This window comes from Haliotis asinina, chromosome 6, assembly GCF_037392515.1.
Source record: "Haliotis asinina isolate JCU_RB_2024 chromosome 6, JCU_Hal_asi_v2, whole genome shotgun sequence".
Taxonomy (NCBI): domain Eukaryota; kingdom Metazoa; phylum Mollusca; class Gastropoda; order Lepetellida; family Haliotidae; genus Haliotis; species Haliotis asinina.
The window spans coordinates 19,765,950-19,791,942 of NC_090285.1; the positions used below are offsets into that span (position 1 = coordinate 19,765,950).

Below are 25,993 nucleotides of genomic sequence, written 5' to 3' on the forward strand. Positions count from 1 at the left end.
GTATGTATAGACCAAACTATTGTCTAAAAGGCGTGACTTTATTTAAGGGTGCGGTGGGGTAGCCCCGTGGTTAAAGTGATCGCTCGTCACGCCAAAAACCCGGTTCGAGTCCCCACATTTGTTCAGAGCCGTTCTAAAGATGGACAGACTGGGGAAGTACGGATATCAGAAAGTTAAGGTATCTATTGAAATAGTACTTGCTCGCAAACGTAAATAACGAGCAAACGTTTTTTTTATGATATGTACTCCATTTACGTACTGCGTTGTTTTTACTCGATCGATAGTTACACTCTGCACAACACGGCCCGCTTATCAGCATGTGACCCGACCTACAGCGCTGGGTGGACAAGCACTGTAAATCACTCTGATACGGAATTCCCTGTCCCACTTTCTCTGGCCTTCGAGTCGTGTGGCTTCCGTTCACAATGGACATACACGTATTAACAAGATGGTGCTTCATGTTTGCAGCCATTAGTATCGGACCAGTACTTCTGGTAAGTGTTTAGACCCATCTAGCCTGGCGTGGTGCTCTAATTACGTGCTTCTACACCACACACACAATACACACACAATACGTGCTATATCTTGTGCAACGGTCTGATGAATCACTCAGTCGTCTAAGTTGACGCTCTACCGCCATCCTATCAGCTTTACGTATACTAGAAACATCATACATATGTGATTTAGTTTCGCTGATTTGGTGTCTATGTTTGCTGGTTCCATGCTTGTGTTTATGGGGATGAATAAAGTGCTAAACACGTGAGTGAGGGAGGGTGTGTGTTTGTGTGTGAGTGAAACAGTGAGTGAGTGAATTAGGTCTTATGTCACTTTTAGCAGTATTCATGCATTATCACATCGGAGGACACAAAATTGAGCTCCGCCAGTTGCCAAGGTACCCACAAGGAGATAGAATCCTGGCGTGACGAGCGAATGGGTTAATCGCTAGCCGACCTCTCCGCTCGAAACAAAGACGAAAGTCATGAAATTGAAATATTGAAACATATTCGTGTTCATTTCTCCTCATGGATACATGTTGGAATGGCAACACTCACTCACTCACGGAAGCTGTCGAAAATTGCCTACAACAACTGTCAGACCATACACTATATGATGTAAACTAATGTCCTTTAAATGCACCGCGTCAGTCTTACTTCTTCCTACCAATTTATGTGCCATCCTCATGTTTCTTTATGAACTGGGGCGGCGAGGTAGCCTAGTGGTTAAAGCTTTTCGCCGAAGCACCTCGTTCGATTTCCATGCGTATGAAATATGATGCCCATTTCTGGTGCCTCTGTCGTGCTATTGCTGGAACACGCCCTTGCTCACTCTATTTATCTGTCGCTTCATCTTCATCCTCTGATCGCATCATACCAAACGACACAGTACTTGTTGTTACTTTGCCTGGTGTTTTACATAAAGTGTATGGAACAATGAATCTAAGTAGAGTGCACATGCTAATCTGCAGGATGATTTACAGTGGGTAAGTACTAGAAAGTGTACTCGCGTTTTAACAACCACACGACCTTACTTGAAATGACACATTTACTCCATCTTATGTCACCATATATAATTATTATTACGGATGTTTATTTCAGACATCAACAACAGAGTCATCTACTTCAGAGGAAGCAACTACCACGACGCCATCTGCGGGTATGTCTTGTCTTGTATAGTGCTGTGAGACAGCCGAGTTCAGCCGGTTAAGGTGTTCGCTCGTCACGCCGAGGACCCGTGTTCGATTTCCCATATGGGTACAATGTGTGAAGACCTTTCATATTCGTAATGTTTTGCACGTGACCAAAATATTTATTGCATGCATTCGAACATGTAATACATGTAACATGTAAGATGTAATAATGCTGACATGTTTTCAGTCCCAGGTAAAGTGAACAATTTGGAGACAACATTGACAACATCTACGTCTATTGGACTGTCATGGTCGGCCTCATCAAGCGATGTTCCCTTCACCCAATACGTCATCTTCACAAGCAGGGGAGACAGATGTGTCCAAGCGGTCTACTTTCTGTGCCCTCCAAACAGTGAATATTATGCAGGTGTAAGTGAATTCTGAGCTGTTGTTATTATTATCCTTACAGTACCAAGTCACATTACCCATTTAACACGTTAGTCCCCCCAACCCCAACCCCTAAAATTAAATTAAAATTAAAATTAAAATTAAAATTAAAATTAAAATTAAAATTAAAATTAAATTAAATAAAAAATAAAAAGTATAATATAAAAATTAAGTAATATAAAAATAATAAAGTATAACAACTGACAAAAAAATGACGTAGAAAAGAAACTTGACAGATTTTGTGTTAAAAGATCAGCTTTTAGCAACACGATCACAACACAATACAACACAACCACTATCAACGCGGGATAAACCCGGTTCCCTTCCCACAGACAAAGTAATTTTTGTCGGCGTCGCATATATAATTTTTGTGTTTCTGTTCCAGGCCCATTGTAATTACAATACTGTTGGCACAAGTTTGACATACGCCGAATGTCATGGTAATATGGCGTACAACGTGACTAAGCTGGAATCGAACACAGACTACACAGTTTCTGTCGCTGCCACATACAAGTTTATAATAGGGGAAAACTCAACAGTGACAGCCAAGACTCAGATTGGAAGTAGGTATTGCAATAAAGTGTCTCTAATGATTGCTCTAGACACGTTACTTTAGAATGAATAAGATGTATAGAGTTGTATCTTTCTTGACATTATGTTTACCTAGCAAAACAACACGTAGTGACCAAAATGAGGTTTAAACGTAACAAAAGCGCAAACAAATTTATTTGGTGTCTGTGGTAAATATTGGTAATAACGTAGTGTTTAAAGCGTTTGGAAACGATATACAGCATCCCATTAGTATTTTAACAGGCGAATATTGGATCCGATGGTCAGGCACGCTGACTCGGTTGACCGTGTTGTTGTATCAAATTTGTGCAAGCCGATGCTCATGATGTCAGTCACCGGATTGTGTGGTTCACACACACGATAGTTTACAGGTGCAGATGGTATGTTTATGGATAGGGCATAAGTGTTTTGTAATAACCTCACAGATATTAGTCTGCTTAGTGTTTTTTTATATAATGTGTCTGTATAGTATTGCTATTGCCAATTATAACGGAGTCCGTGTATGTAAAATGTTACATTAATTCTCACTTTGCTTGATATTTCGTCATCAATGTGGCATCAATAAAAGAACCTGATTTCGCAAAGTGCCGATGATGTTACCAATGTTCGCCAAGGCGTAGGTCTTGGTTAATTCATACCGTCGTATCAAAACTGCGTAAATCGATGCTTATGGTGTTGATCACCGAATTTTCTGGTCCAGGGTCGATATATTATTTACAGACCGCCACCACATACCTTGAACTAAACTCACCCACTCACTCTAGCATGTAGGCTTCTGACAACATTCAACTCTGAATTGCAGGACTCCGTAGGCAATTAGCAGTTTCTGGTTTTTGTACATTGCGTATTACTGTTCAGTTCCAGCGTCACCAACCAACATCCGGGGAACTGCACTGAACCATTCCACCATCTTGATCGAATGGGACGTGCCCTCACACAATGCCGGGCCAATGTGGTACAATCTTACGCTTCTAATGGCTTTCGACAGGGCGGCTGACGGTTATCTTACAGCTAACGAATACAAAATTGAAGGTTAGGCTTTCCATTCACAAGTTCATGTTCTTTTGGATGTGTGAGTGCCAACCACTGGCGACTGTCATTATGAGCGAAGGGGCTCAAGGTTGTCCACGATCAAGTGTAGGTGCTACACTCACGACGTGAGCTTGGCGTGTGCAGCCACGCGCGAAATCAATTTCATCGTCATGCACTACATGTGCACTAGCCTACATCTGCTCTCCCTTTCTCAAACCAAATGGTCTTGCAGCGCCTACTTTTGTTTTAAACATATTTTATTCATAAATGAAATGGACTGGGTACAAGTTATCCAACTTAGGAACGCCCTCTCCAAGAAGTTGCATTTGGCATATTTACAATATAAAAGCACTGACAACAGAGATCTGTGGCAATAATAGATACAAGAACAAACTACAAAAAGCTCTCAGTTAACTAAATATATCTATGTACATGTTCAAATAATAACTCGTTTTCATGAAGTGACAGGGTAGCATGGCTAAACAACAATAGATCTAAATTAATGGGTATGCGATGTTTAACGACAATGTTTAAATTTACTAAGAATTTTACGCTGCGTAGTATATAAAGAACATTCTAAAAGGTAATGCCATGGGTTTTCACAAAAACAGCCACAACTACATAAAGCATCTGATCTTAAATTAACTGTGAATGAATCGTAATTTAGCGGACTTGTATTGTATCTTACTTTTGTGTGAATTATGTTTAATTTCCTTGTACGAGACGAAAAGAAAGATGGGGCTACAGTTATTTTACTTTGAATTTTCAATTTAAAGCCTGTTAAAGAATCTATTCGCCTTATTTCTTTAGGAATATTGTTCCACATTCGTATCGTAGATGGAAAAAAAGATGAGGAAAGTTTCAATCTCGTAACTGGAAGGGAGAAGTTTAAAAAGTTGCGAAGGTTGTAAGATGATTTGGCCTACATATGTAGGTAATAATTCCTGAAGGTTAAGATGGTCCAATACTGTGAAGAATGTTATAAAACAAGCAGAGTTTCCTAATTCGCCTACGGTCACTACGAGCTTCCCAACCAGTTTCAGAAAGTACTAGATCGAAGAGGAAGACTGAATAATAAACAAAGACCTCTGCTAATGGAGTTGACAGTCTTCTTTAACAATTAATGACTAATTTTATCTGTTTGGTTTGATTAAGGTTTGAAATTCATTAAAATATTCATTGACCTTGTCAGTTTTACCCAAATTAGAAAAAAAAACAGATGGGCGCACATCGTTACTGTTCTGTCTTAAACCTGGAATAGTTGAACAGGGACCGGAAGAAATACTTCAATCCAGAATGATTCGTCAAGTTCAACAAGTCTTTTAACATTAGCATTGTTTCTAAAGTATATCATAACACCAGCACCACCGAAAGCATTTCTATCCTTTCTAATGGGGTTATGAAAATTATCCCATTTTAGATTTTCATCAGAAACAGATTCATCCGCCTACTTTTCGTAAACGCGTTCTCTCCATCGGTCCAACTTAATATCCTTAAGTAATTATTAAACGTACGGAAAAACAAATGAATATTCAGTTATATACATTTGTGTCGAATTTGAAAGAACCTATTTACATTCTTCGACTTATCCGAGACTCGACACAATTGAAATGAATTGAAATGAAATTTTGTTAGAAAACCTTCGCCAAAACACGTTTTGTGATCGAACAGCAAGGCATAGGTCCGTTATTAAGTAAATCGCGTGGTGGCATGAAAATTTCATTAAACATCATAAATGGATTTTGCTGAAAATGCTCGTGCACAATTGTTCCATAAATACAGATGTGGAGCAGTTCAGCCATGCAGTATAAAAAAGAACATCACAAGCCGAACGTAACAGAGCCACTGGTGTGACAGAAATTGGGGCATGATATTGCAAGAGATTTCAATTGCAGGCAAGCAGCCATTGCTGAGCCGTTATCAACAGACAGGCAAGACACAAGACCGTCCAAGAACGGGTAGACCAAGGTATTTTACGCCGGCTGAAGACCTCTACATCCGGACAATACACATGCGGAACAGATTCGCCACGGCGACGTGAACGACGCCGACGGTTTTGGAACACTCTAACAGTAGGCGAGCCGCACTAAGACGACACCTTGTGACTGGGATCAGAGCTCATCGTACCGTACTCATCATACGTATGGGCTTGACCCGTCAACATCGTCATTGCAGGTTACAGTGAGCACAAACTGCACATCGTTGACAGCGACGCGATTGGCAGAGAGTTCTATCTATAGACGAGAGACAGTTCAAAATGTTCCGAAATGATGGGCGAGTTCGTGTTTGGAGACGTTGGGATAAGCGACTGGCGCCAAACTGTGTCCAGAATTTGTGGTCATCCAAGAACACGGCTTGTCATCCTTCATGAAAATGTGAATGCTCAAAGGTACAGAGACGACTTATTGAGAGCTGATGTGTTACAACAGGACAATGTACTTCCGCACACTGGCTCGTACAATACTATCTCAACAATGTATTGTCCTGGACAGCTTGATCGTCAGATAGGAATCCGATAGAGCATCTCTGGGATAATCTTGATACACAGTTGAAACAACGGCAACCTCCACCAGCAAATCGGCAGAAGTTCGAACAAATTCTCTTAGGTCACTGGCACAGATTTGCTGCTGACGTCATCCGGCGACTAATGTCATCCATGAGGAAAATTTTTTGGCATGTATGGATTCAAGGGGTCGTCACACACACTACAGAAGGCTTTGGCAGTTCCATAATTTGACTTAAAAACACCCTGTGAATGATCTTTACTTCATTTTGACCCCACGTCTCTTGTGCTTGATTTCACTATTGGACATTAGCGATTCTGTTTTATGCTTGGTGAATGGTTAAATTTGACATTATAAACAGTATTTCTGTCACATATGTCTTGGTGTCTTCTTTATGAGCCACAGCATCAGGGGATAAGTTTCTTTTGCCCATGAGTTTATATCTGTAAAAATTATCATCATTCTTCACAATGAGTACTAATGTCATGGAACAAGATTAAAAACCATGTGATCCACGGTTTTGACGTGTTTACTCGTCTCGTGTTTTTCATACAGGCCAGAATAGCAGTTCCTATGTAGCAACGGACTTGTTGAGCTCCTGGCAGTACATGTTCGCTATTACAGCCAGCACCAAGGCAGGAACCTCCCGCATGACAACATCCAAACCTGTCAGAACCCTGCCCTCTAGTAAGTAAAAAATCGAAACACTGAAAATAGCCTAATAATACCGTAACATCAGAATCAAATTGCCCGAGGAAAAATATATTTGAAAAATATGACATATTTTTGCTACATGCGACATTAGGTATTACTAAGTCGTTGATTTAAGATGAATTTGTCTGTAGGGGAGTAGTCATCTAATTCGTTTTCATGCAGACAGTTCAAAATGGAATGTTGCCTCTCAAATCACACGTTTTCTGAGAATGTATACGCCTTGACTTGCGAGTGACATTTATATTTGTATATTTTTTTTAATATTTCTAATTTGGCTGAACTGACTTTTATGATTTCTCTATTGTAGCTCCCGGCGAAGTGCTGAATATCAACGTGAAGTATGATCACAATCAATACCTGGCCGTCAAACTTACCTGGGATTGTCCCCTGATGACGATGAGGAATGGACGCATCACGAGCTACACAATCTCCTATACAGGCAATGTAGGACAATTAATTGAATGTGGCGCTTCGTTTCCTTATCAACCAAGTCGATGTCCTTTGCGTTACAGCCATTTATATACACATTTTGCATTCGATCTGAACTTGAATCCTTTTCTTTGTACATAAATTTATCACGAATAAGAATTTCTGCTCGGGGTGGACATTTCAGATTAAGGTCTAATGCTACACTCAATCTACACGTGCACGTGCTTTTACCTAAATGGCGTCAGTCTGCACACAATAGTTTGGTTCCAACTAGTCTGAGACTGACGTCATCAATCTGCGCAACCCATACGAGGCCCTGCAAGACAGCAAGCCTGATCAAAAGATTCAAGAAAAAAACATCCAATTCTTGTTGCCTCTAATAACAAACAATGCAGGAATCGAATCGTCTTTGGAAGTGTTTGTGAGTCAGGAATATTGCTACTGTTTGTATTCTTTACAGAAATGAGGATTTATTTGTGTATTTTGACGTGTGTCTTCACACTGCAGATATCCATGACGTTGACAGCAGGAAGCTTCTACCCAGAGGATCCGTGTACCGACCCACACGCGGTGTATCTCCCCGTCATCCCAGATGGAACGTATGCTGTGCAGGTTCGTATGAGAGTTCTGTTACACCGGGTACGGAGATGCACACATATTGATGTACACAGTCTATGGTTCGTATTTAATATTACTATGGTCATATGTCACTATGTATAAAGTTTCCAGATAAGATTTAACCATGGTGGCAGGCAATGGGATACATGAAACATGATAACTCACGTGAGTGGTGTTGCAATGTTGCATAATTACTCCTCCCTGTTGCAATATTGCATAATTACTGCTCCCTTCATCCGGGGCTTTTGTACCATCATGGCTGCCAATTAAAGTGATGTCCCGCCACGGTGTTGTTTAATGATTTCTCTGACTGAGAAAGTGATTGATATGTTGAAACAAGTGGTATGTTAGAAGCTGGGAAGTGACAAACTGACAAACGTAATGGGTAACATCTACTTTGTTACGAGGGTACAACGTTTCTTGCACAGGAATGAAACATGTTTATGAAGATACTGATAGCGATATCAAGAGAGCTAGGTAAACATATCCCAGTGTAACACGTATGCAACACGTGCAAGACATCAAAATCGATATCAAGAAACAAAAATCTTTACTTTAATTTCACGAATAAACTTATGACATTTGAGAACAAAAATTATATTCGGACACATACTGTATGCTGTGTCCAGAAGCTTTTTGTATATTATATTATCATTATATTGTTTCCAATGGTGTAAAAGTCCATTGAATATTGAAAACTTTAAATTAAGTTTTGATATCTGATTTTTTTTTATAAAAGAATGAAAGTCCCGTCTTAAAAGATATGAAAGAAATAATAAAGAAATGGGATAGCTATGTTACCAAAAGATTTGACTGTGTTAATAGAAACGACCAAATCGTTTCCACATTCATAAGAAGTTGATTGTACAACTGTGGCATGTGATATGTAGATATTTGTTTCAGCAGTATTACAGTAAATGAGGATATTTGTAAACAAAACGAGTCGGAACCAAACAATCACTTTATAAGTAGCGATTATACGTTAAGAGAAGTAACAAGTTTTGCTTAACGTTAAAAAAATAAAATAATGATAATAATTACACTAAACGCACTGAGGCAATGCGTGAAAGTAAATAAATAACAACTGGTAACAATTCTGCTTTGTACAGATATGGGCTAATGCTGAATTTCAAGGATACAAAACTTCAATGATTTTTGAGACAGACCGTGAGAGTAAGTATATCTCATTATGTTAAGAGGACGACTATTGTAATTTATGCATGTTTATTTAATCTAATCATCAGGTGAGTGAGTGAGTGAGTTTGGTTTTACGCCGCACTCAGCAATATTCCAGCTATATGGCAGCGGTCTATAAATAATCGAGTCTGGACCAGACAATCCAGTGATCAACAACATGAGCATCGCTCTGCGCAATTGGGAACCGATGACATGTGTCCACCAAGTCAGTCAGCCTGACCACCCGATCCCATTAGTCGCCTCCTACGATAAGCACAGTCGCATGGATTGCTGAAGGCTCCAGGACCTTCTACCCCGGGACATTCACGGGTTCTTAATCATTAGGGCTGTGTATTGACATATAAATTGTATTGCAATATACTGCGATTTAGACAGCGGTATCGCGATACGTATTGCCATATGTTGGGAACATACGAATTTGACAGTAAGTACCACTAATTGTACATGTCGATCCTATTTTTTAGATTAGTCCCTAAACATTTTTCTGATATCAGCAATCTCAAAATTAAGCTGCTTGATTTTATTTTCTTTTTCCATAGTAAATGTATTTCGACCCGTGAAGGTCCCAGGGTAGAACAGGCCTTCAGCAACCCATGCTTGCCACAAAAGGCGACTATGCTTGTCGTCAGAGGCCTTGGTTGACACATGTCATCGGTTCCCAATTGCGCAGAGCGATGCTCATGTTGTTGATCATTAGATTGTCTGGTCCAGACTCGATTATTTACAGACCGCCGCCATATAGCTGGAATATTGCTGAGTGCGGCGTAAAACTAAACTCATTCACTCAGTAAATGTATTTCATTATACCGTAAACGGTATACTGTAATACTATGAAAAAAGTATTACATTGAATAATGTCGGTGTCATTGAATAACGAAGGAAAACCATGTTGTGATACTGGAATTTTTATTCAAGAGATAAAGATAATCACCCCAAAAATCTTTATATTTTCTTTACCCAATATACCAGTTGTCAGAAATGATATTGCAGTACGTATCGTTTGAAAAGCGTATAGGGATATAGCGGTATACCTGTAATACCGTGCAGCCATATTAATCATAATAATCTATCGATAACCAAATGACTGTAGTCCATTTCATATGTAAACTTAATACGTGAAGGAGTCTTTATTCTATAGACGTCAAACTATTGAAGTAGCTTAGGACAGAGTGATGACTTCAACTTTTTGTTCCAGAAATGTACTACAAGGACTTCAACACAACTGTTTCAACAACAGGTAAACTGTAGAAGCGCATCAATGCTATTATATTGTTGCTTTTTAAACATTTCGATAGTCAGATATCTATAGGCATTTCGATATGATTTGTTTGTCACATGAAGTTTTTGATGGATATCAAATTAGTGTTGTTCTGGTATAAAGAATATATAACTTAACTCAAACAGGTGATTGATGTCATGAGCGCATACCATAATGGGTCGTAATGCTATCCTGAAACATGAGATATGTTTTCTCGAGTTCTTATCAGCGTGATGAGTTTAGTTATTTCGGTACACGCTTGTTGAAGCCGAAATACTAATGTCAGTATCATTTCGATATTTCAGATCCCCAACATTTAATAGATGTGTCTGCCGCATGTGGTTCCATAATAGCAATCCTCATTGTGGTCGTGATTGCTCTTGTTCTAAGTGAGTTCTTTGCCATGCTTGAAATGAACAGGGACCGTTAGCTTTTAAGGGAAAGAATTTCGAATTATGCTAGTCAATATCAGATTTGTATTTGGAAACCTTGTGCCGGGTTCACGTCCTTTTGCACATATTTAATCTAACTTACATTTAACGTGTAATAATCATTTACATTTAAATAGTTAATGCATGAAACATATTTTCATTTTAACGTATCATAGACTTATGTAAAATGTTGTTATTGCTTTCACGAATGCCCCTGATCTTTTACCACCTTCAGCAAGGCCAAGAAGTGTTTCACCTAAAAAAAGGCTGACGTCTGACCAGGGGTCATTCTGATCATATGTGCGAACCTGCATGGAACAAAAGAAGAAAACACATTTAGTTCATTTTAGAACAAAGAATAAAGTTATCCTGAAACGGTACTGTATTTCAAATTATTTAACATCATATCATTGAAAAACCATGTGCAGCCATGACCCACATATTTCAGTTGAAGTGATATACTGGTTGTTGTCAACTCATCCAGAGTGAGTGAGTGAGCTTGGGTGTACGCCGATTTTGCAATACCCAAGCAAAATCACGACGAGAGATACCAGAAATGGGCATCACACGCTGAACCCGTGTGGAGAATCGAAGGTCTTCGGTTTGACGAGCGGACGCTTTAACTACTAAGTTACCCCACCGTCGGGGTCATGGTTGAAGTCGTTTTGATGATCCCGGATGCAAGAATGAGTGAGTTTAGTTTTTCGCCGCACTTAGCAATTATCCACCTATATGGTGTCAGTCTATAAATAATCGATGGCATGTGTCAACCAAGCCAGCGAGGCTGACCACCCGATCCCGTTGGTCGCCTCTGACGACAAGCATGGGTTACTGAAGATCATTTCTGATGTTCACAGTCTACGAAAGAAGAAATTTATCATGTATGAAATGATGGCTTCCCTGACTTTCAATATCTTGATGAAAAGACTGCCAAGATTCTCAGACATGGACTGGGAACCACCTTGATGCAAACTCCTTCATCCACGATTACCGAAAGAGGTCTTATTTAACACTCGAAACCTTTAACAACCCCCCAAAAAAACCAAAAAAAACCCCAAACAAACCCCCCCCCCCAAAAAAAAAAAAAAACAAAAAAAAAAACAAAAAAAAAAAAAAAACAACAAAAAACAACAACAACAAAACAAACAAAAAACCAAACAAAAAACCAAACCAAAACAAAACAAAACAAAAACAAACAAACAAACAAACAAACAAAAAAACCAAAAACCAACAAAAACAAACAAACAAACAAACAAAAACCCAAAAAACAAAAACAAAAAACAACAACAAAACAACAACAACAAAATAAACAGCGTTGAAGGCGTCAAAGTCTAGCTTGGTTATCACAATGTACCACAAGTGGAGAAACTGATGCACCGTATAAGCTTTGTAATATATATATTTCAACCAATCCTTATGGATGTATAACATATTTTAGGTTACTTACAACCGGCCGATTGTTGGGATTGACCAAACCAAACAAACACTCACAACTAAATGTACGCACGCACGCACCCACGAACGAACGCACACAAAGTGTAACTCAACAAATGAAACTAAACAAACAAATACACAACATTCAACAAAAAACAGCAAAGATTACATTTTCATCAATTTCATTTACAAAGGGCAGTGTGGGGGTATATATTATGTTAACTATAAATTGATTTTGTTTAAACAAGAAAGCAACTTTTACCTCGTCAGTTGCACACATTCAGAATAATGTCACGGTCTTGATAAATATTCCTGACAAACACGCGCGAAAAAAGGACAGCATCACCATCATTCTCGAAACTACCTCAACCTTTTCTTCAGGATCAGGCGTTAGGAACACACAATTACACTTAATTACTGTGTGACACTATACCGAAACCTTGAGTAGTAGAATCGACAAAATATTTTGGTAGTACGATGACTGAAATGTATTCTAATGTATTGCGGTGAAATGCAGACATATATATTAACTTCATGTGTTGCGATATTTTTATCAAAGTGTGTATACATTTGTGTTGTTTTGGATTCATCAGAGGTTAGCGATTACCAGTTAGCACTTAGCGATTACCAGTTAGCACTTAGCGATTACCAGTTAGCACTTAGCGATTACCAGTTAGCACTTAGCGATTACCAGTTAGCACTTAGCGATTACCAGTTAGCACTTAGCGGTTAGCAAGTAGTATCATATGTGCTTAAAACAGGTCTCAAGCTGTTTTGGGCCATACCATTACAAGGTCATAGGGCAGATAGGTTATTCCATCTTTTCATTACTCATGTGATTTGTTGTGAACGCCTGGATGATTGGCATTTGCTAATTTCAAATCATAAGGTTCTCAGCCGTTTTCTCTTGCACAGCACTTATGACCCTCACTTGATTTCCTTCGTCCGTATAATGAGGGTGTTTTCAGCAGCATGAAATGTAGGTGACACCAGGTGTTCGCGAGAAGGTATTCTGAGGTGCAAATAACGACGTCCGTTCACCATTGCCCCTGTCTTCTCGCCGACCGTTGTGCCTTCCTTGTGCATTCATTGGTGTACGCTCTGTCTTCTCTCTGCGTTCTCCGGCGACTGTTCGGCAAGAGGCATACTCAGGTATATAAGTATCTAGCTATGGTATTATCATTAGTTTCATACGAGCAGGCTAAGGGAAATCATCGTATAACAACTTCAGTAAGCATGAACAATGAATCGCCTTTGTCAATAGCTTGTGTGTGAGATCAGCAAGCATTGTTTTTTTTAACTAGATAGCCATTGCCAATACAAATAGAAGGATAAATAGATGTGGAAGAAGAAGATTGAGAACCCTCACTTGAGGCATGGAGACCCATGGGTCTGTCCATGACTGATGTTACACAGATGGTTGCAATTCGGGGACTACAACCAACTAATGCAAGAACTAGAACATGAAGGGTCATTCTACAATTATCTGTGCATGGAGCCAGCCCTTTTTGACTAGCGTGGCGTCCTTTCGCTGACCGCTGTGCCTTCACTCTGCGACCTCAACGATGGCTCTGCGTCCTAGCGATTTTTCAACCATGACGGCGACCGCTCTGCGTTTGTTTTGAGATTGTTCAATACAGTCGCCACTGTAGTGGCGTTCTGAGTCGTCTTGGCGTTGGCTCTGCCTTTTGTTGCCTTTATGGCGATGGCCCTTCATTCTCTTTTCGTTTGTCGTGCCTTCTTTGTTGGCGTCCTGACAATTGGTAGAACGCAGACGGAAGGCAGAGCTGTCGCCGTCCTGTGCAAAGGAGGCTTTACTGATGCATCGAATGTTGTGTTTGCTTGTCGTTTAACGCCGAAATCAGCAATATTCCACATATACGACACTAGTCTGTAAATAATCGAGTTTAGTCCAGACATGCCAATGAGTGACACTGCAAGCGTCCAATAACGCGATTAAGATCAACGAGGTGAGAACATTCTTCATTCAAGTAAACGAACCGTGAAGATCCAGTTTAGAATTGGTCTTCAGCAACCCAGATTTCTCGTAAAAGGAGACTAACGGGATGGGGTGATCAGGCACACGGACTTGGTTGACACATATAATCGTATCTCAATTGTGTAGATCGATGCACATGCGGTTGATCACTGGATTGCCTGGTTCAGAATCAATTATTTACAGACTGCGACATCCAACTGGAATATTGCTGAGTGCAGCGTTGAAGAACAAACCAACCAGCCATAGGTCGCTGAAGATCGCTTCCAACCCGCATCTTGACGGGTATTGGATGTTGTGACTGTCGTTCGTCCTGTTCACACGGCTCGTTGTATGTAATTCAGTGTCAGTGGATATTTCTGGAAACACTGCGTCACTTGCCTTGTCCCAAGTGTTATCAGCTTCTCATACATGTCATCAGTACCACACACAGACAGTTGGTTCAGTATGTACTGAGTGAACTTTTACCAGTGGAATATAAAGTTTAAGCATGACAATTTTTACACCACTGAAGCTTTAGCCCAACAGAAAGTCATATCCGCTTCCGGTTTAATGGCATCACTTCCGGTCGGAGGCATAAAGGAGATATGCAGTACGACTTTAAAACCTTAGTAACAGTCTTATGAACCGGTTTAAACAGTTTCTTCTTCAGTATCGGTCGATGTGGTATCAGACATCCTATAGGGATATACTATTGCATTGTTTACATTCATGACTCAAAGACTGCATATTAGGAAGTGCAATTTTCACACAAACTTTCAGGTCTTTGGCTATGTCAATACTAGGTGCGTTCCACCCGGTCATACAGTCCACGTTCAGTGCTGTGCAGATAGGAAGGAACCAGGCCATCGAATAACAACTCGTCAGGTTGCGAAATCTGCTCGCGTTTGCCAGCGCTATCACATGATTGTAAATTACCCGTTCTTATCGTGACCTACTTTACCGTATGACAGGACGGACTCGCCAGTTTATCGTGTTCAGGTGTAAGAGGCCTAGAAGCGTCACCTGACTGGTCCAGCAGCTGAGTGTTTCTCCACAGTCAACACAATCTGATTTTCATGATGACAACCTCTCTGTGGTACCGCGTCCTTTTAGTGGAAGTCATCTTTCTAGCTGGGATTCAGGTAAGACGGCGACTATTTTGCCTATTTTGTAAGTGTCGCCGAATATGTCGTTAGGAGATTTATTACCTCAAGCGCGTTAGTATTTCAAGGGAGACAATTCTACTCGACCAACTCTATTTAAGTCGAGTAAGGATGAAACGTACTGATGTGCATAGAAGTTATTCTGTTTAGACCTGAATCATTTCAAAATAAAAGCATCAACATTCTTTCCACGTCCATAAGAAATCAGTAGCGAAAAAAATATGGTCACCCAATCCCCAGCATGAGCAATATATACAGTAGGTTAATGCCGTACATTCTACTAAGCCACTGCATGCTAAACAATACGGAAACTGTATACACTACATGGTAACTACATACGCAGCATGGTAACTGTATACCCCCAGTGTCAACTGTATGCATCGTGTGGACATGGTATAACCTACTCGGATTCTGTATACATTACATAAGAATGAGAAATCTGTTCAATATATATACACTGTATGCATTCATGGACACTTATAATAAAGGCATACACTCTACAAGGACACCATACACACTACATGAGAAGTATACACTCAACAAGCACACTATAAACTCTACAGGTACACTATATAGTGAAGTATATACGCAATTAGACACACTACTTGAGGAATGTACACTCAACCAGTAGACTATATACACTACCCAAGGAATGAACACTCAACAAGTAGACTATATATACTACATGAGGAATGTACCCTCAACAAGTAGACTATATATACTACATGAGGAATGTACCCTCAACATGTAGACTATATATACTACATGAAGAATTATACACATTGTGTAATGTATGTGGTATCCTATTGTGGTATATATAGTATTTTATTGTCTTTTTACATGGGGTAGTATAATTATCGTCCTACTATCTAACACGATGTCAACAGAATCGATTTTGTATATGTCATGTTAAAGTTGTGTGTACAGTACTGTTGGGCTAACAGTGTTCAGTAGCTGATTATATGACAATCCGCACTTTCTCGTGGAGCATTGCATTCACGATGTTTGACACCACACGATCATTATTCGTTTCAGAGCTCCTCATGTTTGACACCACACGATCATTATTCGTTTTAGAGCTCATCATGTTTGACATCGCCAACACCTATCATCCCCGGTCTTGGTGAGCACTGCACGACGGAATGCAGTCCCCCCGAAATGGTGGAGTGTGTGCACAACGTGTGTCAGTGTAAACCTCCCCTGGTCAGTACTGGCACTTTTTGCGTCAGCGGTAGGTATAACATCAGCCTCACCTACATACTCTTCCTCTTCCTCTACTACTGCTGTATGACTCCGACTACTACCATTGCTGCTGTTGCTTCTACTACTTCTACTGCTACCATTACTACTGCTGTATGACTCCGACTACTACCATTGCTGCTGTTGCTTCTACTACTTCTACTGCTACCATTACTACTGCTGTATGACTCCGACTACTACCATTGCTGCTGTTGCTTCTACTACTTCTACTGCTACCATTACTACTGCTGTATGACTCCGACTACTACCATTGCTGCTGTTGCTTCTACTACTTCTACTGCTACCATTACTACTGCTGTATGACTCCGACTACTACCATTGCTGCTGTTGCTTCTACTACTTCTACTGCTACCATTACTACTGCTGTATGACTCCGACTACTACCACTGCTGCTGTTGCTTCTACTACTTCTACTGCTACCATTACAGTTGCTGCCCCTACTACTACCGCTGCAGCTGCTTCTACTTTTAGTGCTTCTACTGTTACCACTACCACTACCACTACTACGTACTACGTCTGCAACTACGTACTACTGCAGCTACTTCTGCTACTGTTGCACTGACAGCTACATTGTACTACTACTACTCCGACTACTACGTCTACTACCACTGTTATTTCTACTGCTACTGCTGCTACTACTACTACTATTACTGCTACTGCCACTGCTACTGCTACTACTGCTGCTTCTACTACTATTACTACTACTATTATTACTTCTACTACTACTATTACTTCTACTACTACTACATGTACTACCCCAAAACGATATTTCATGAAGGAAAAAATACCACTTAAAACTAAACTAAGTGCATTTTCTTCTGTTTCATATACTTTTTGTTTTCATGCGTCATCAATGACAAGCACCATTTTGTACGACACGGAACATTTTACCTGTGTATAACATATTGACAAGAGGCATCGAACTCCGTCATTCTTGGACTTAGGATTTGTTCTACTCACCACCGGAAACGTTCTACCATCATTATTATACGTTTTGTACAAATTGGTTTTTTTTCACAGAACCAGGAGAAATTGAGGTCTTCAATGCTACCGATGTGACGAATTCCTCTGTATCGCTGTCTTGGGAAGCGCCCCAAACACTCGGGGTTATACAGTATTATCATATAGTTTTCACAACAAATGGAATGTGTTTTCTTCAAGTTGTGCAAAAGTGCACGGAGATTTCGAGACAGCCGGTATGTACCCTTTGCCCACTCTCACCGTATTAGTTAACACAGAGGACGAGTAATAAAGTGTGACACAAATGTTCAATTAATTCAATTTATAAAGACCAATTAATCTATTTTCTGTAAAACTAAACGGACTATGGTATTATTTTAAGTACTTTTTTGTGGGTAATAATGCGTCCTCAGATACTGTTTCAAGAGGTCGTGTAAGGAAACTATCAAATGAAACTTTTCGAAACCTACTAATCTTATCTCAGTTACTGATTGTTGCATTATTATAGTACCTTTTGTGTGTAATAGTGTTCAAATTAGGAGATAAACATCATGTGTTGGCCAATTTCCGGGTGTTATTGAGTATTTGAAGCTAGGAAATATTTCATTTGAAAGTTCCGGCTGACACCGTCGGTTCCAAATGCATTCCCGTGCTTCAAATACTCAATAACACCCGGAAACTGGCCCACACATGATTTTTATCTCCTAAATAGACACCACACGGCAAAGAATTGGAAACAGACAGAAAAGCAAATTTATATTTTACCGACGCGTTTATAGACCAGTAATTACCATGTTCCAACAAACACGTATAAAATGAAGTGTAAACTTGATTTGCCTCTCATTGTTATCATTATGATGCAATAACACCGGCTTGTTTACGCTAGATTAGTTTGTTTTCCAGCAAGGATGCATGATCACATATGTGAGTCCTCTCAACGATTGTCAGGGCGACATATCTTACAACGTATCGTCGCTTCTTCCATATACAAACTACTCCGTCAGCATCAGTGCCAGAAATGATATTTATAGTGGACCAAATACAACGTTGTTCATACAAACAGAAATATCAGGTTGGTTGCTGCTTGTCTTTCAAACCTGTACTAGAGCTTTAACTTGATTTCAGAACTCCAGGGTTTTACTTCGACCCACAAGCATGGTGGTGTCCCGGAGACCCCAGTTATTAGTGTTTAGGGTCCCTGCAGGCAGTGAGGTTTCGGGAGGTTCAGTCTTCTGACTATCAATCTGGATCACTGTAAACACTGAAAGGTGATAAATGTGCCGATGTGTTAAAAGCGATATTGCGATATTATGATGCATGTCTCAGTAGGTGCATGTTTTTGTTGGTACAGTCCTCTGACAATCAATTGGAGCAGTCCATGATTGTGTCCGAGTCCATATCTATGGGAGGTTTACATGACAGCAGACAGGAGGTCGGTCTTAGTCTGCTTCGGCGTGTAGTTTGGCACCACACTCGATTGGTGACACACATATGATTTTGTTTAAATCGTGCTGGAAAGTGCTCTAGCCTGGTACTGTGACATATGTGGTGGATGGGGGAGGTCAGCACATCCATTTTTCCACACATCTCACACTTTCCATCTCACACCAGCTAATGAGCACCACGCAGAACAAAGGTTCACTACGACTCTGGCCGCAGCCTTCTGAGAACCTCCTGGGCCATTTGAGGGGTCAACGTCCAGGAAGTGACCTGTGTCTGGGTCCGCAGCTCCAAGCTTCTAGTTCAAACAGCCTAAGTGTCTCATTTCCATAAACAAACCGGATATAACAAATCTTTTAATGTGATGTACAAGTCCATACTTTGAAAGTACCCTGCATATATCCTGGGCAAAGCCTGAACTAAATGCAGCACAGTTATATCAATAAAGATAAAAAGTCTTGTGAAAAAACAAACTTCTTTGGAAACCCTGACAGATACCGAATGAGATTGCGCACCTTCACTAACTTATTCACACATCTAAGTCGTTCCAAATGGTTCCAATTATATATGGTTGTTGTGGGTGGTCAGACTCTATGGCTGCGAGGTATCTTTCCCAGAGTGGTGCGCATTATATCGATCTCTACTTTGTCTGCTCTATACTCGATTAGTAAGACCTTGTGTTGGGTAAGCGTTCCATGAATGAACTTATTAATACTAATATTTTGGACCTAGTGCACAGTTTAAGATAACATTGAATAATTAAATGTATACATACCAAACCATTGTACAATTAACTTTCACTGACGTTTAGACAAATTTAGACAAAGTAATACATTCCATGAGAAACATAATCATAATATTTTGCAATGACATTTTTTATTCATGAAATATTCCACCAATTACCTTTTCTGTGAAATCATTATTAACATATTTTGAATATTTTGTTTAGCCCCTTTAGAACCAAGTCGCGTTTATGCAAACGTTCTGAACGCCTCCACTATCAAGGTAAGCTGGACACAGCCGAGACAAGACAACGGTCCCACCTGGTACAATGTCACAGTATGGGAGGCAACTGGGAGGCTCTCGTCGAACTTCTCCATCAAGACTGTAATACGGGTCGATGGTAGGGGCCAAACAGCTTACGTGCAATAATATAACTTATCCATTCTGATCAGCGTTAAGTATGATCAATGCAATGCACAGACATTTACATCAACTGAACAATGGTAGTGTGGACATGTTGCTTTCAATGTTATATCTGCAGTTAACGTGGGATGATATATTAGATAACAATCAACGGGATATTAGTAATTACTTCTGATAATGAAATTTGATTCTACAGAATATTATAAACCCCAAACAGTCAAACTCGGCCCTAATGTTCGGATTATTGGATTTATGTCGGTTAAATAATTTGATTTTACACTGTACGTTTTGCATACTGAACAATAATGCACAATTATGCTATATTTGAGCTCAGTGTTGAAACAAAGACATGCTTATCATCTAACAAACATTTGACGTGAAGATCTTCCGACCACAATTAAATCGGTTTTTGGTGTTACCTTAAGAATAGGAAAACGCGTTGATATTTCATAGTTCGGCGAGGATAAGGATTCTGAAAGAGCATTGGGTGTCGGGGTAGCGTCGTGGTGAGCAAACCCTGGTCCGATGATCCGGTTTCCATTCCTCACACGGGTTCAGTATGTGAAGCCCATGTCTAGTGTCCGCACTGTGATATTACTGGGATACGGCCAAAGGTTTGTTAAAACTAAACTCACTCCAAAAGACCCTACACGTATATCGTCTTCAACGTCCTTCGATCAAAAACATGTAGTGTTCAAACTGACTATCTTTCTCCGTCATACATTTGTGTACAATGAACGTATACATTCCAGGGTTCAACACAACGTCACTTGAGGTACCAGGTCTCCTAAGTTCGTGGAAGTACACGTTCACGGTGACAGCTTACACTCCCGCGGGCTCTGCGCATGCTCCAAACGCGTCAGAGGTCGTAATGACTTTCCCAGCAGGTATGACTATCAAATAATGTAAAAAGTACTGATTATATTGTTTTGAGTTTCATACCCCAATTATAAGAAAAAAAGGAGAGAAGAACAAACGTTAAAAATCGACACAAGAAAAGTAAAACACCACCAAAACTTGAACGACCCGTAAATCAAGAGTCACATATAGTGCCAAGCGAATAATGTATTAATTGCTAAAATTCTGCATGCATTTCGGGTATTCTTAATAATCATATTTTTGACAATGGTAGCTATGTCGAGGGGGTAGATAACCCAGTGGTATAAGCGTTCGCATCAAAATCCCGCGTTCGATTCTTCGAATTCATATGGGAATGATGTGAGGCAAAATTATGAATCCTTCTGGACTATTGGTAAAAGCAGAAACCTCACTCACTCACTCACCCACCCACTCACTCACTCACTCACTCAGAGGCTTATATCGTTATTCTGGCCTTTATTCCACCATCTGTCACGCGTGTTCTCCGCCCAGACTGGTTAATTAGAAGTTTCAAATAAAAATAACCACCAACTCGATTTGATCCTAGGACGGTAGTGAGTACATCTTTCTGACACATTTTTGGTAGTCACTTTGAAATATATTATTAGATTTGTACATCACATCAAGTTTCCTCTTACATGACAGAGCCTGGCCCTGTTGAAAACCTCACAGCCACCGCTGTACCCGAGCCCTACTTTGGCACGATACTCACGTGGAACTGTCCCAAGGAGAAACAGAGGAATGGGCGTATAGTGAACTACACTATACATTACAAGGGCGATGTATGTATATCTGTTTTGCCGCTTTCCATTCATTCATTCATTCATCCTTCCTTCCTTCATTGAATGAATACATTTATCACGAAAACTGACAAAGAGGTAAATGGATCATTTACTGTGAACCATTGCTCTTGCATAATGCTTGATATATTGACCATTGTTTGACATTCCAAATCCTCTTATAAATTTGAATACCTTTTCTCGTCACGATAAGGTTCATATGGTTTTCACCGCTTAAACTGTTTGGTGTGGATTGTTAGTATTTGTTATGGTGATCCTATCAGGGGCGGTGGGGTAGTCTACTACGTTAAGGCGGTTCTATGTCACGCCGAACACCAAGGTTCGTTCCCCCACGTGAAGCCCAATTTTGGGGACACCCTCCACCCCCACCCGTAATATTGCTGAAATACTGCTTAAGGCGATTCAAAACCATACTCAATCTTTCACTGAATCATAAAGCATCTCATTTCTGTCAGATAAAGTTGTTCAGCGACGTAATACCGTCAACGTATTTTTTCGATAGAATTCTTCTCTGTTCCCTGTATTCTTATGTTATCGTTCAGTTATCTTTGAGATCATATGGTTCTAAATTTCAACATGTCATGTCCGCAATTCCATCATATGTTCATATCAACATGCAACAGCTTCATTATATGAACATCGTCATAATTCCCGAATATGAACACATGAATTGGAACATGCCTACAATTCCCACACATGAACATAGCAACAATATCCCCACATGAACATATGAACATGTCCACAATTCCCTCACATTAACACATGCAACAATTCCATCACATGAACATTCTCACAATTTCCTCATATGAATGTATTAATATGCCCACAATTCCCTCATATGAATGTATTAATATGTCCACAATTCCCTCATATGAATGTATTAATATGCCCACAATTCCCTCATATGAACACATGAATATGCAGACAATTTCCTCACATGAACACATTAATATGCCCACAATACCCTCACATGAACATGCCTACAATTCCCCCATAACTTGTTCACCTTCCCTCATATGAGGAATATTGCTAAAAGCGGCGTACAACTAAACTCTCACTCTAACATGCCCGCAATATTCCCACATATGAACACACGAAGATGTCCACAATACCCCCATGTTCACAATGTTTGAAATTACCTAACATCTACGTGAGTACAATTATCTCAAATGGATAAATGAACATGCACTCAATTCCATCAAATGAACATCTCCATGGTTCCCTCATAAAAACGTATCAACATATACGTGTATGCAGGTGTCCAGGGAAGAGCATTACGGGAGCTACAAACCTGAGGATCCCTGCATGGACACGAAGTCTATGTTCGTGCCGATGGCGCCTGTCATCAATTACACATTTACAGTAAGTATGACAGAGCGTGATGTATACGATATCGATCTTAACAATAAGTGGCGAGTAACGAGCATGGGGTGAGGGGGATTGGGGTCAGGATGCCTCAGGTTTACCATGGCAACATAGGTAATTACTAGTATTCTTTAATGGTTCGTCAAAAGTATTTAATACATAAACCATATACTTAATAATTAACATTTTTGCACATTGTGATCGAAACGTATATACACAATCGGTAAACATAAATTGTTATATTTATCGATATGTTGTAATGTGTAAGTCAGATACAAGAATCATGTATCAGGACATCACGTATTTTCTTCATTAATGTGTTACAGGTCTTTGCAAATGCGGAATTTAAGGGCGAAAAGAAATCAATTATTTCAAGAATGGATCCTGAGCGTAAGGAAATGCTTGTAATCATTTATGATCTTACCGTATAACTTTCCATGTAAAGGTTTAACACATTTGGGAACATAAGCGTTCTTTGATGACAAATTTCTTGGATAACAACTCCCTGTATTTCGTGAGTGCGACTTCATTAACCTTGAACTTAACATACAGCGTTAATAGCTGCTTCACATTACCAGCAGATTGTATTTGCTTTGCACAGGTATAGTGTACGTGCTGCCAGCAAGGACCAATAAAACATCCGACTGTATGTATATCTTCAACACCTTTCTCCAGTCGTCATAGGGCGGTTGGTTTGAGAGTTCCATATTTTTATAACATGGAGTGTTATCAGTCTTTGACCTCTTTCTGATTACCCACTTAAATGCAAAGGTACAACCCACTCTAAGAGTCCCCTATATGTTCCACGAGTGTGTGCTGTAAGGAAATTGCCTACGGTTGTCTGGTTACATGAGTCTATGAGAAATCGTGGCCACAATGTAGGTTGTTGCTCATGATATCCATCACTATATAGTCTAGTCCAGATTCGACAACATATTGGCAGACTTTTACGTAGCTTGAATGTTGCTGAACGACCTTAAATAATGCACACTGGCTATGAAAATTAACTGGAAGTCCACATGTGTGATAGTATAAGTTAGTATAAGTCCTGTCTTCCGTTGACACACAGTTACACAGAAGAAAATGCGCTTTCCATAAATGGATTTCCATTAATGATGCACCTTAGCCTTATTACCTCATATATGTAGTTAACCGACTCTATTTCCTGCAGCCTCCGGCACTGTGCTCGTTGTCGCAGTTGTCTGTGGAACCATCATTGCCATTCTTCTTGGTCTGGTCGCATTGTTGGTTATACACACGTATGTATCGCTTGTCCAAAGAAGATATTTTATTGTAAATAAAGTGAAATAATGTCACCACGAAAACATGTATTACCGATGGAGTGTAACAGGATATAGAGTCATTGTACTGTACGTATCCCTACCTATTTATCTTGCTGACACTGGGAATGTGTATGGTCATGTGGACAGGGTGTCCGGCATCGGATCAGAAGGTCCATAGTTCGAATCCCCTTCCCGAAATACTGCAGTGTTTTGAGCACAAATATATTCCTGAACAATCGCTCGTTTCCATCTAGCCGTCACAAGGCCACGGTTTGATTCATCAGAAGATAAAAGAAAGACATTAGCACAGTTGTTTGTCCAAAGACATGCACTCATTTCGTAATCGACCCGCAATCTTTTGTTTTCAAACTCGAACGAAAAATGATCATTTTAACGAATAGAAAATTAATATATGAAATGTCACTGAAGTGCCAGCATGGGTGATATGACACGAACGGTAAGTTAAATTCACTCGTTTTTGTTTTCAGGCGCATCCTTCCATCTAGGAGAATGAAGTATGCTCAGAGAAAAGAGTCTGCTGGAATGGACAACAAATCGTACAGAAGTATTAACACTGACCAGAACGTGGAGAAGCCTTACATGAGATGATGAGGACAGTGTCGAAGAAAATCATACAGAGGACATTTCAAGACGTTCAATCAAATCTCATGTTTTTTGTCCTGTACACGTTCACGTTAATCTAAAGGGTTCCTTAAGCTTCCAGTGTCGTGCAGCAAAATATCAATATTCTTCAGGAATATTCAGTTACATGTTACAGTGCCTTCAGAGTTCATCAGGCGTGGTACGCGTGGAACAACATGAAAAATGAAGTGCAAGATACACTGATCCTATTCTTTAGTAATTGAACAAATATTGGTTTGTTTTGTGTGGTACATTTATCAGGTGTAGACCCTGAAGCCTCTAATGATCGCACAAAGATGTTTCTCGTACAACATCTGGATTTGTCGTTGCAATTGATATTAAGGCTATTGTTATTTTGTATTTCCACGGTTGTCTGTGTCAACAATGGTCATGGCCATTTGCCTTGTGTGCAGGTTTTAATTGTATGCTTTGTATAACAGATGGAAATGAATTATTCAGCATCATACAAGTAATGATTTGATTAATGAAAAAATGTCACCAAAGAAATTAATTAAAAAAAAATTTAAAGCATGAAATGTTTGCGTAGTGTTTATACCGCGTGTCAGATGCACGTTCTGAGAGAGAGTAAGAGAGAGAGAGAGAGAGAGAGAGAGAGCATACGTGTGCGTGTGCGTGTGCGTGTGCGTGTGCGTATGTGTGTGTAGATATGATATGACAGATTTTCGTCAGTACCTACCAACATGTATGTATGGTGTCCGTTGTACCACCAACACCAGACAAGTGAAAGAAACAATTCAATCGTGGCACTCACATTCCTCATATTGTCTAGAGCATTTTGTGCAGCTATGGAATCTC

The 25,993-nt window shown here is 39.8% G+C and overlaps 2 protein-coding genes across 2 annotated transcripts; both read left to right on the forward strand.

Moving 5' to 3' along the window:
- Nucleotides 1–294: 294 nt before the first annotated feature.
- On the forward strand, nucleotides 295–11,207 carry LOC137286308 (fibronectin type III domain-containing protein 1-like). Its single transcript, XM_067818085.1, has 12 exons — nucleotides 295–494; nucleotides 1,596–1,653; nucleotides 1,875–2,056; nucleotides 2,460–2,637; nucleotides 3,503–3,676; nucleotides 6,736–6,867; nucleotides 7,202–7,338; nucleotides 7,831–7,935; nucleotides 9,051–9,114; nucleotides 10,334–10,375; nucleotides 10,702–10,785; nucleotides 11,063–11,207. Exons 1-12 carry the CDS (start codon nucleotides 426–428, stop codon nucleotides 11,119–11,121), a joined length of 1,284 nt encoding a protein of 427 aa, XP_067674186.1. The 5' UTR covers nucleotides 295–425; the 3' UTR covers nucleotides 11,122–11,207.
- A 3,601-nt stretch (nucleotides 11,208–14,808) lies between these two features.
- LOC137286146 (receptor-type tyrosine-protein phosphatase delta-like) lies at nucleotides 14,809–25,708 on the forward strand. The gene is made up of 12 exons (XM_067817821.1): nucleotides 14,809–15,381; nucleotides 16,480–16,633; nucleotides 17,683–17,858; nucleotides 18,526–18,694; nucleotides 20,012–20,185; nucleotides 20,961–21,095; nucleotides 21,733–21,869; nucleotides 23,145–23,249; nucleotides 23,579–23,642; nucleotides 23,854–23,898; nucleotides 24,424–24,511; nucleotides 25,024–25,708. Exons 1-12 carry the CDS (start codon nucleotides 15,316–15,318, stop codon nucleotides 25,142–25,144), a joined length of 1,434 nt encoding a protein of 477 aa, XP_067673922.1. The 5' UTR covers nucleotides 14,809–15,315; the 3' UTR covers nucleotides 25,145–25,708.
- Nucleotides 25,709–25,993: the final 285 nt, after the last annotated feature.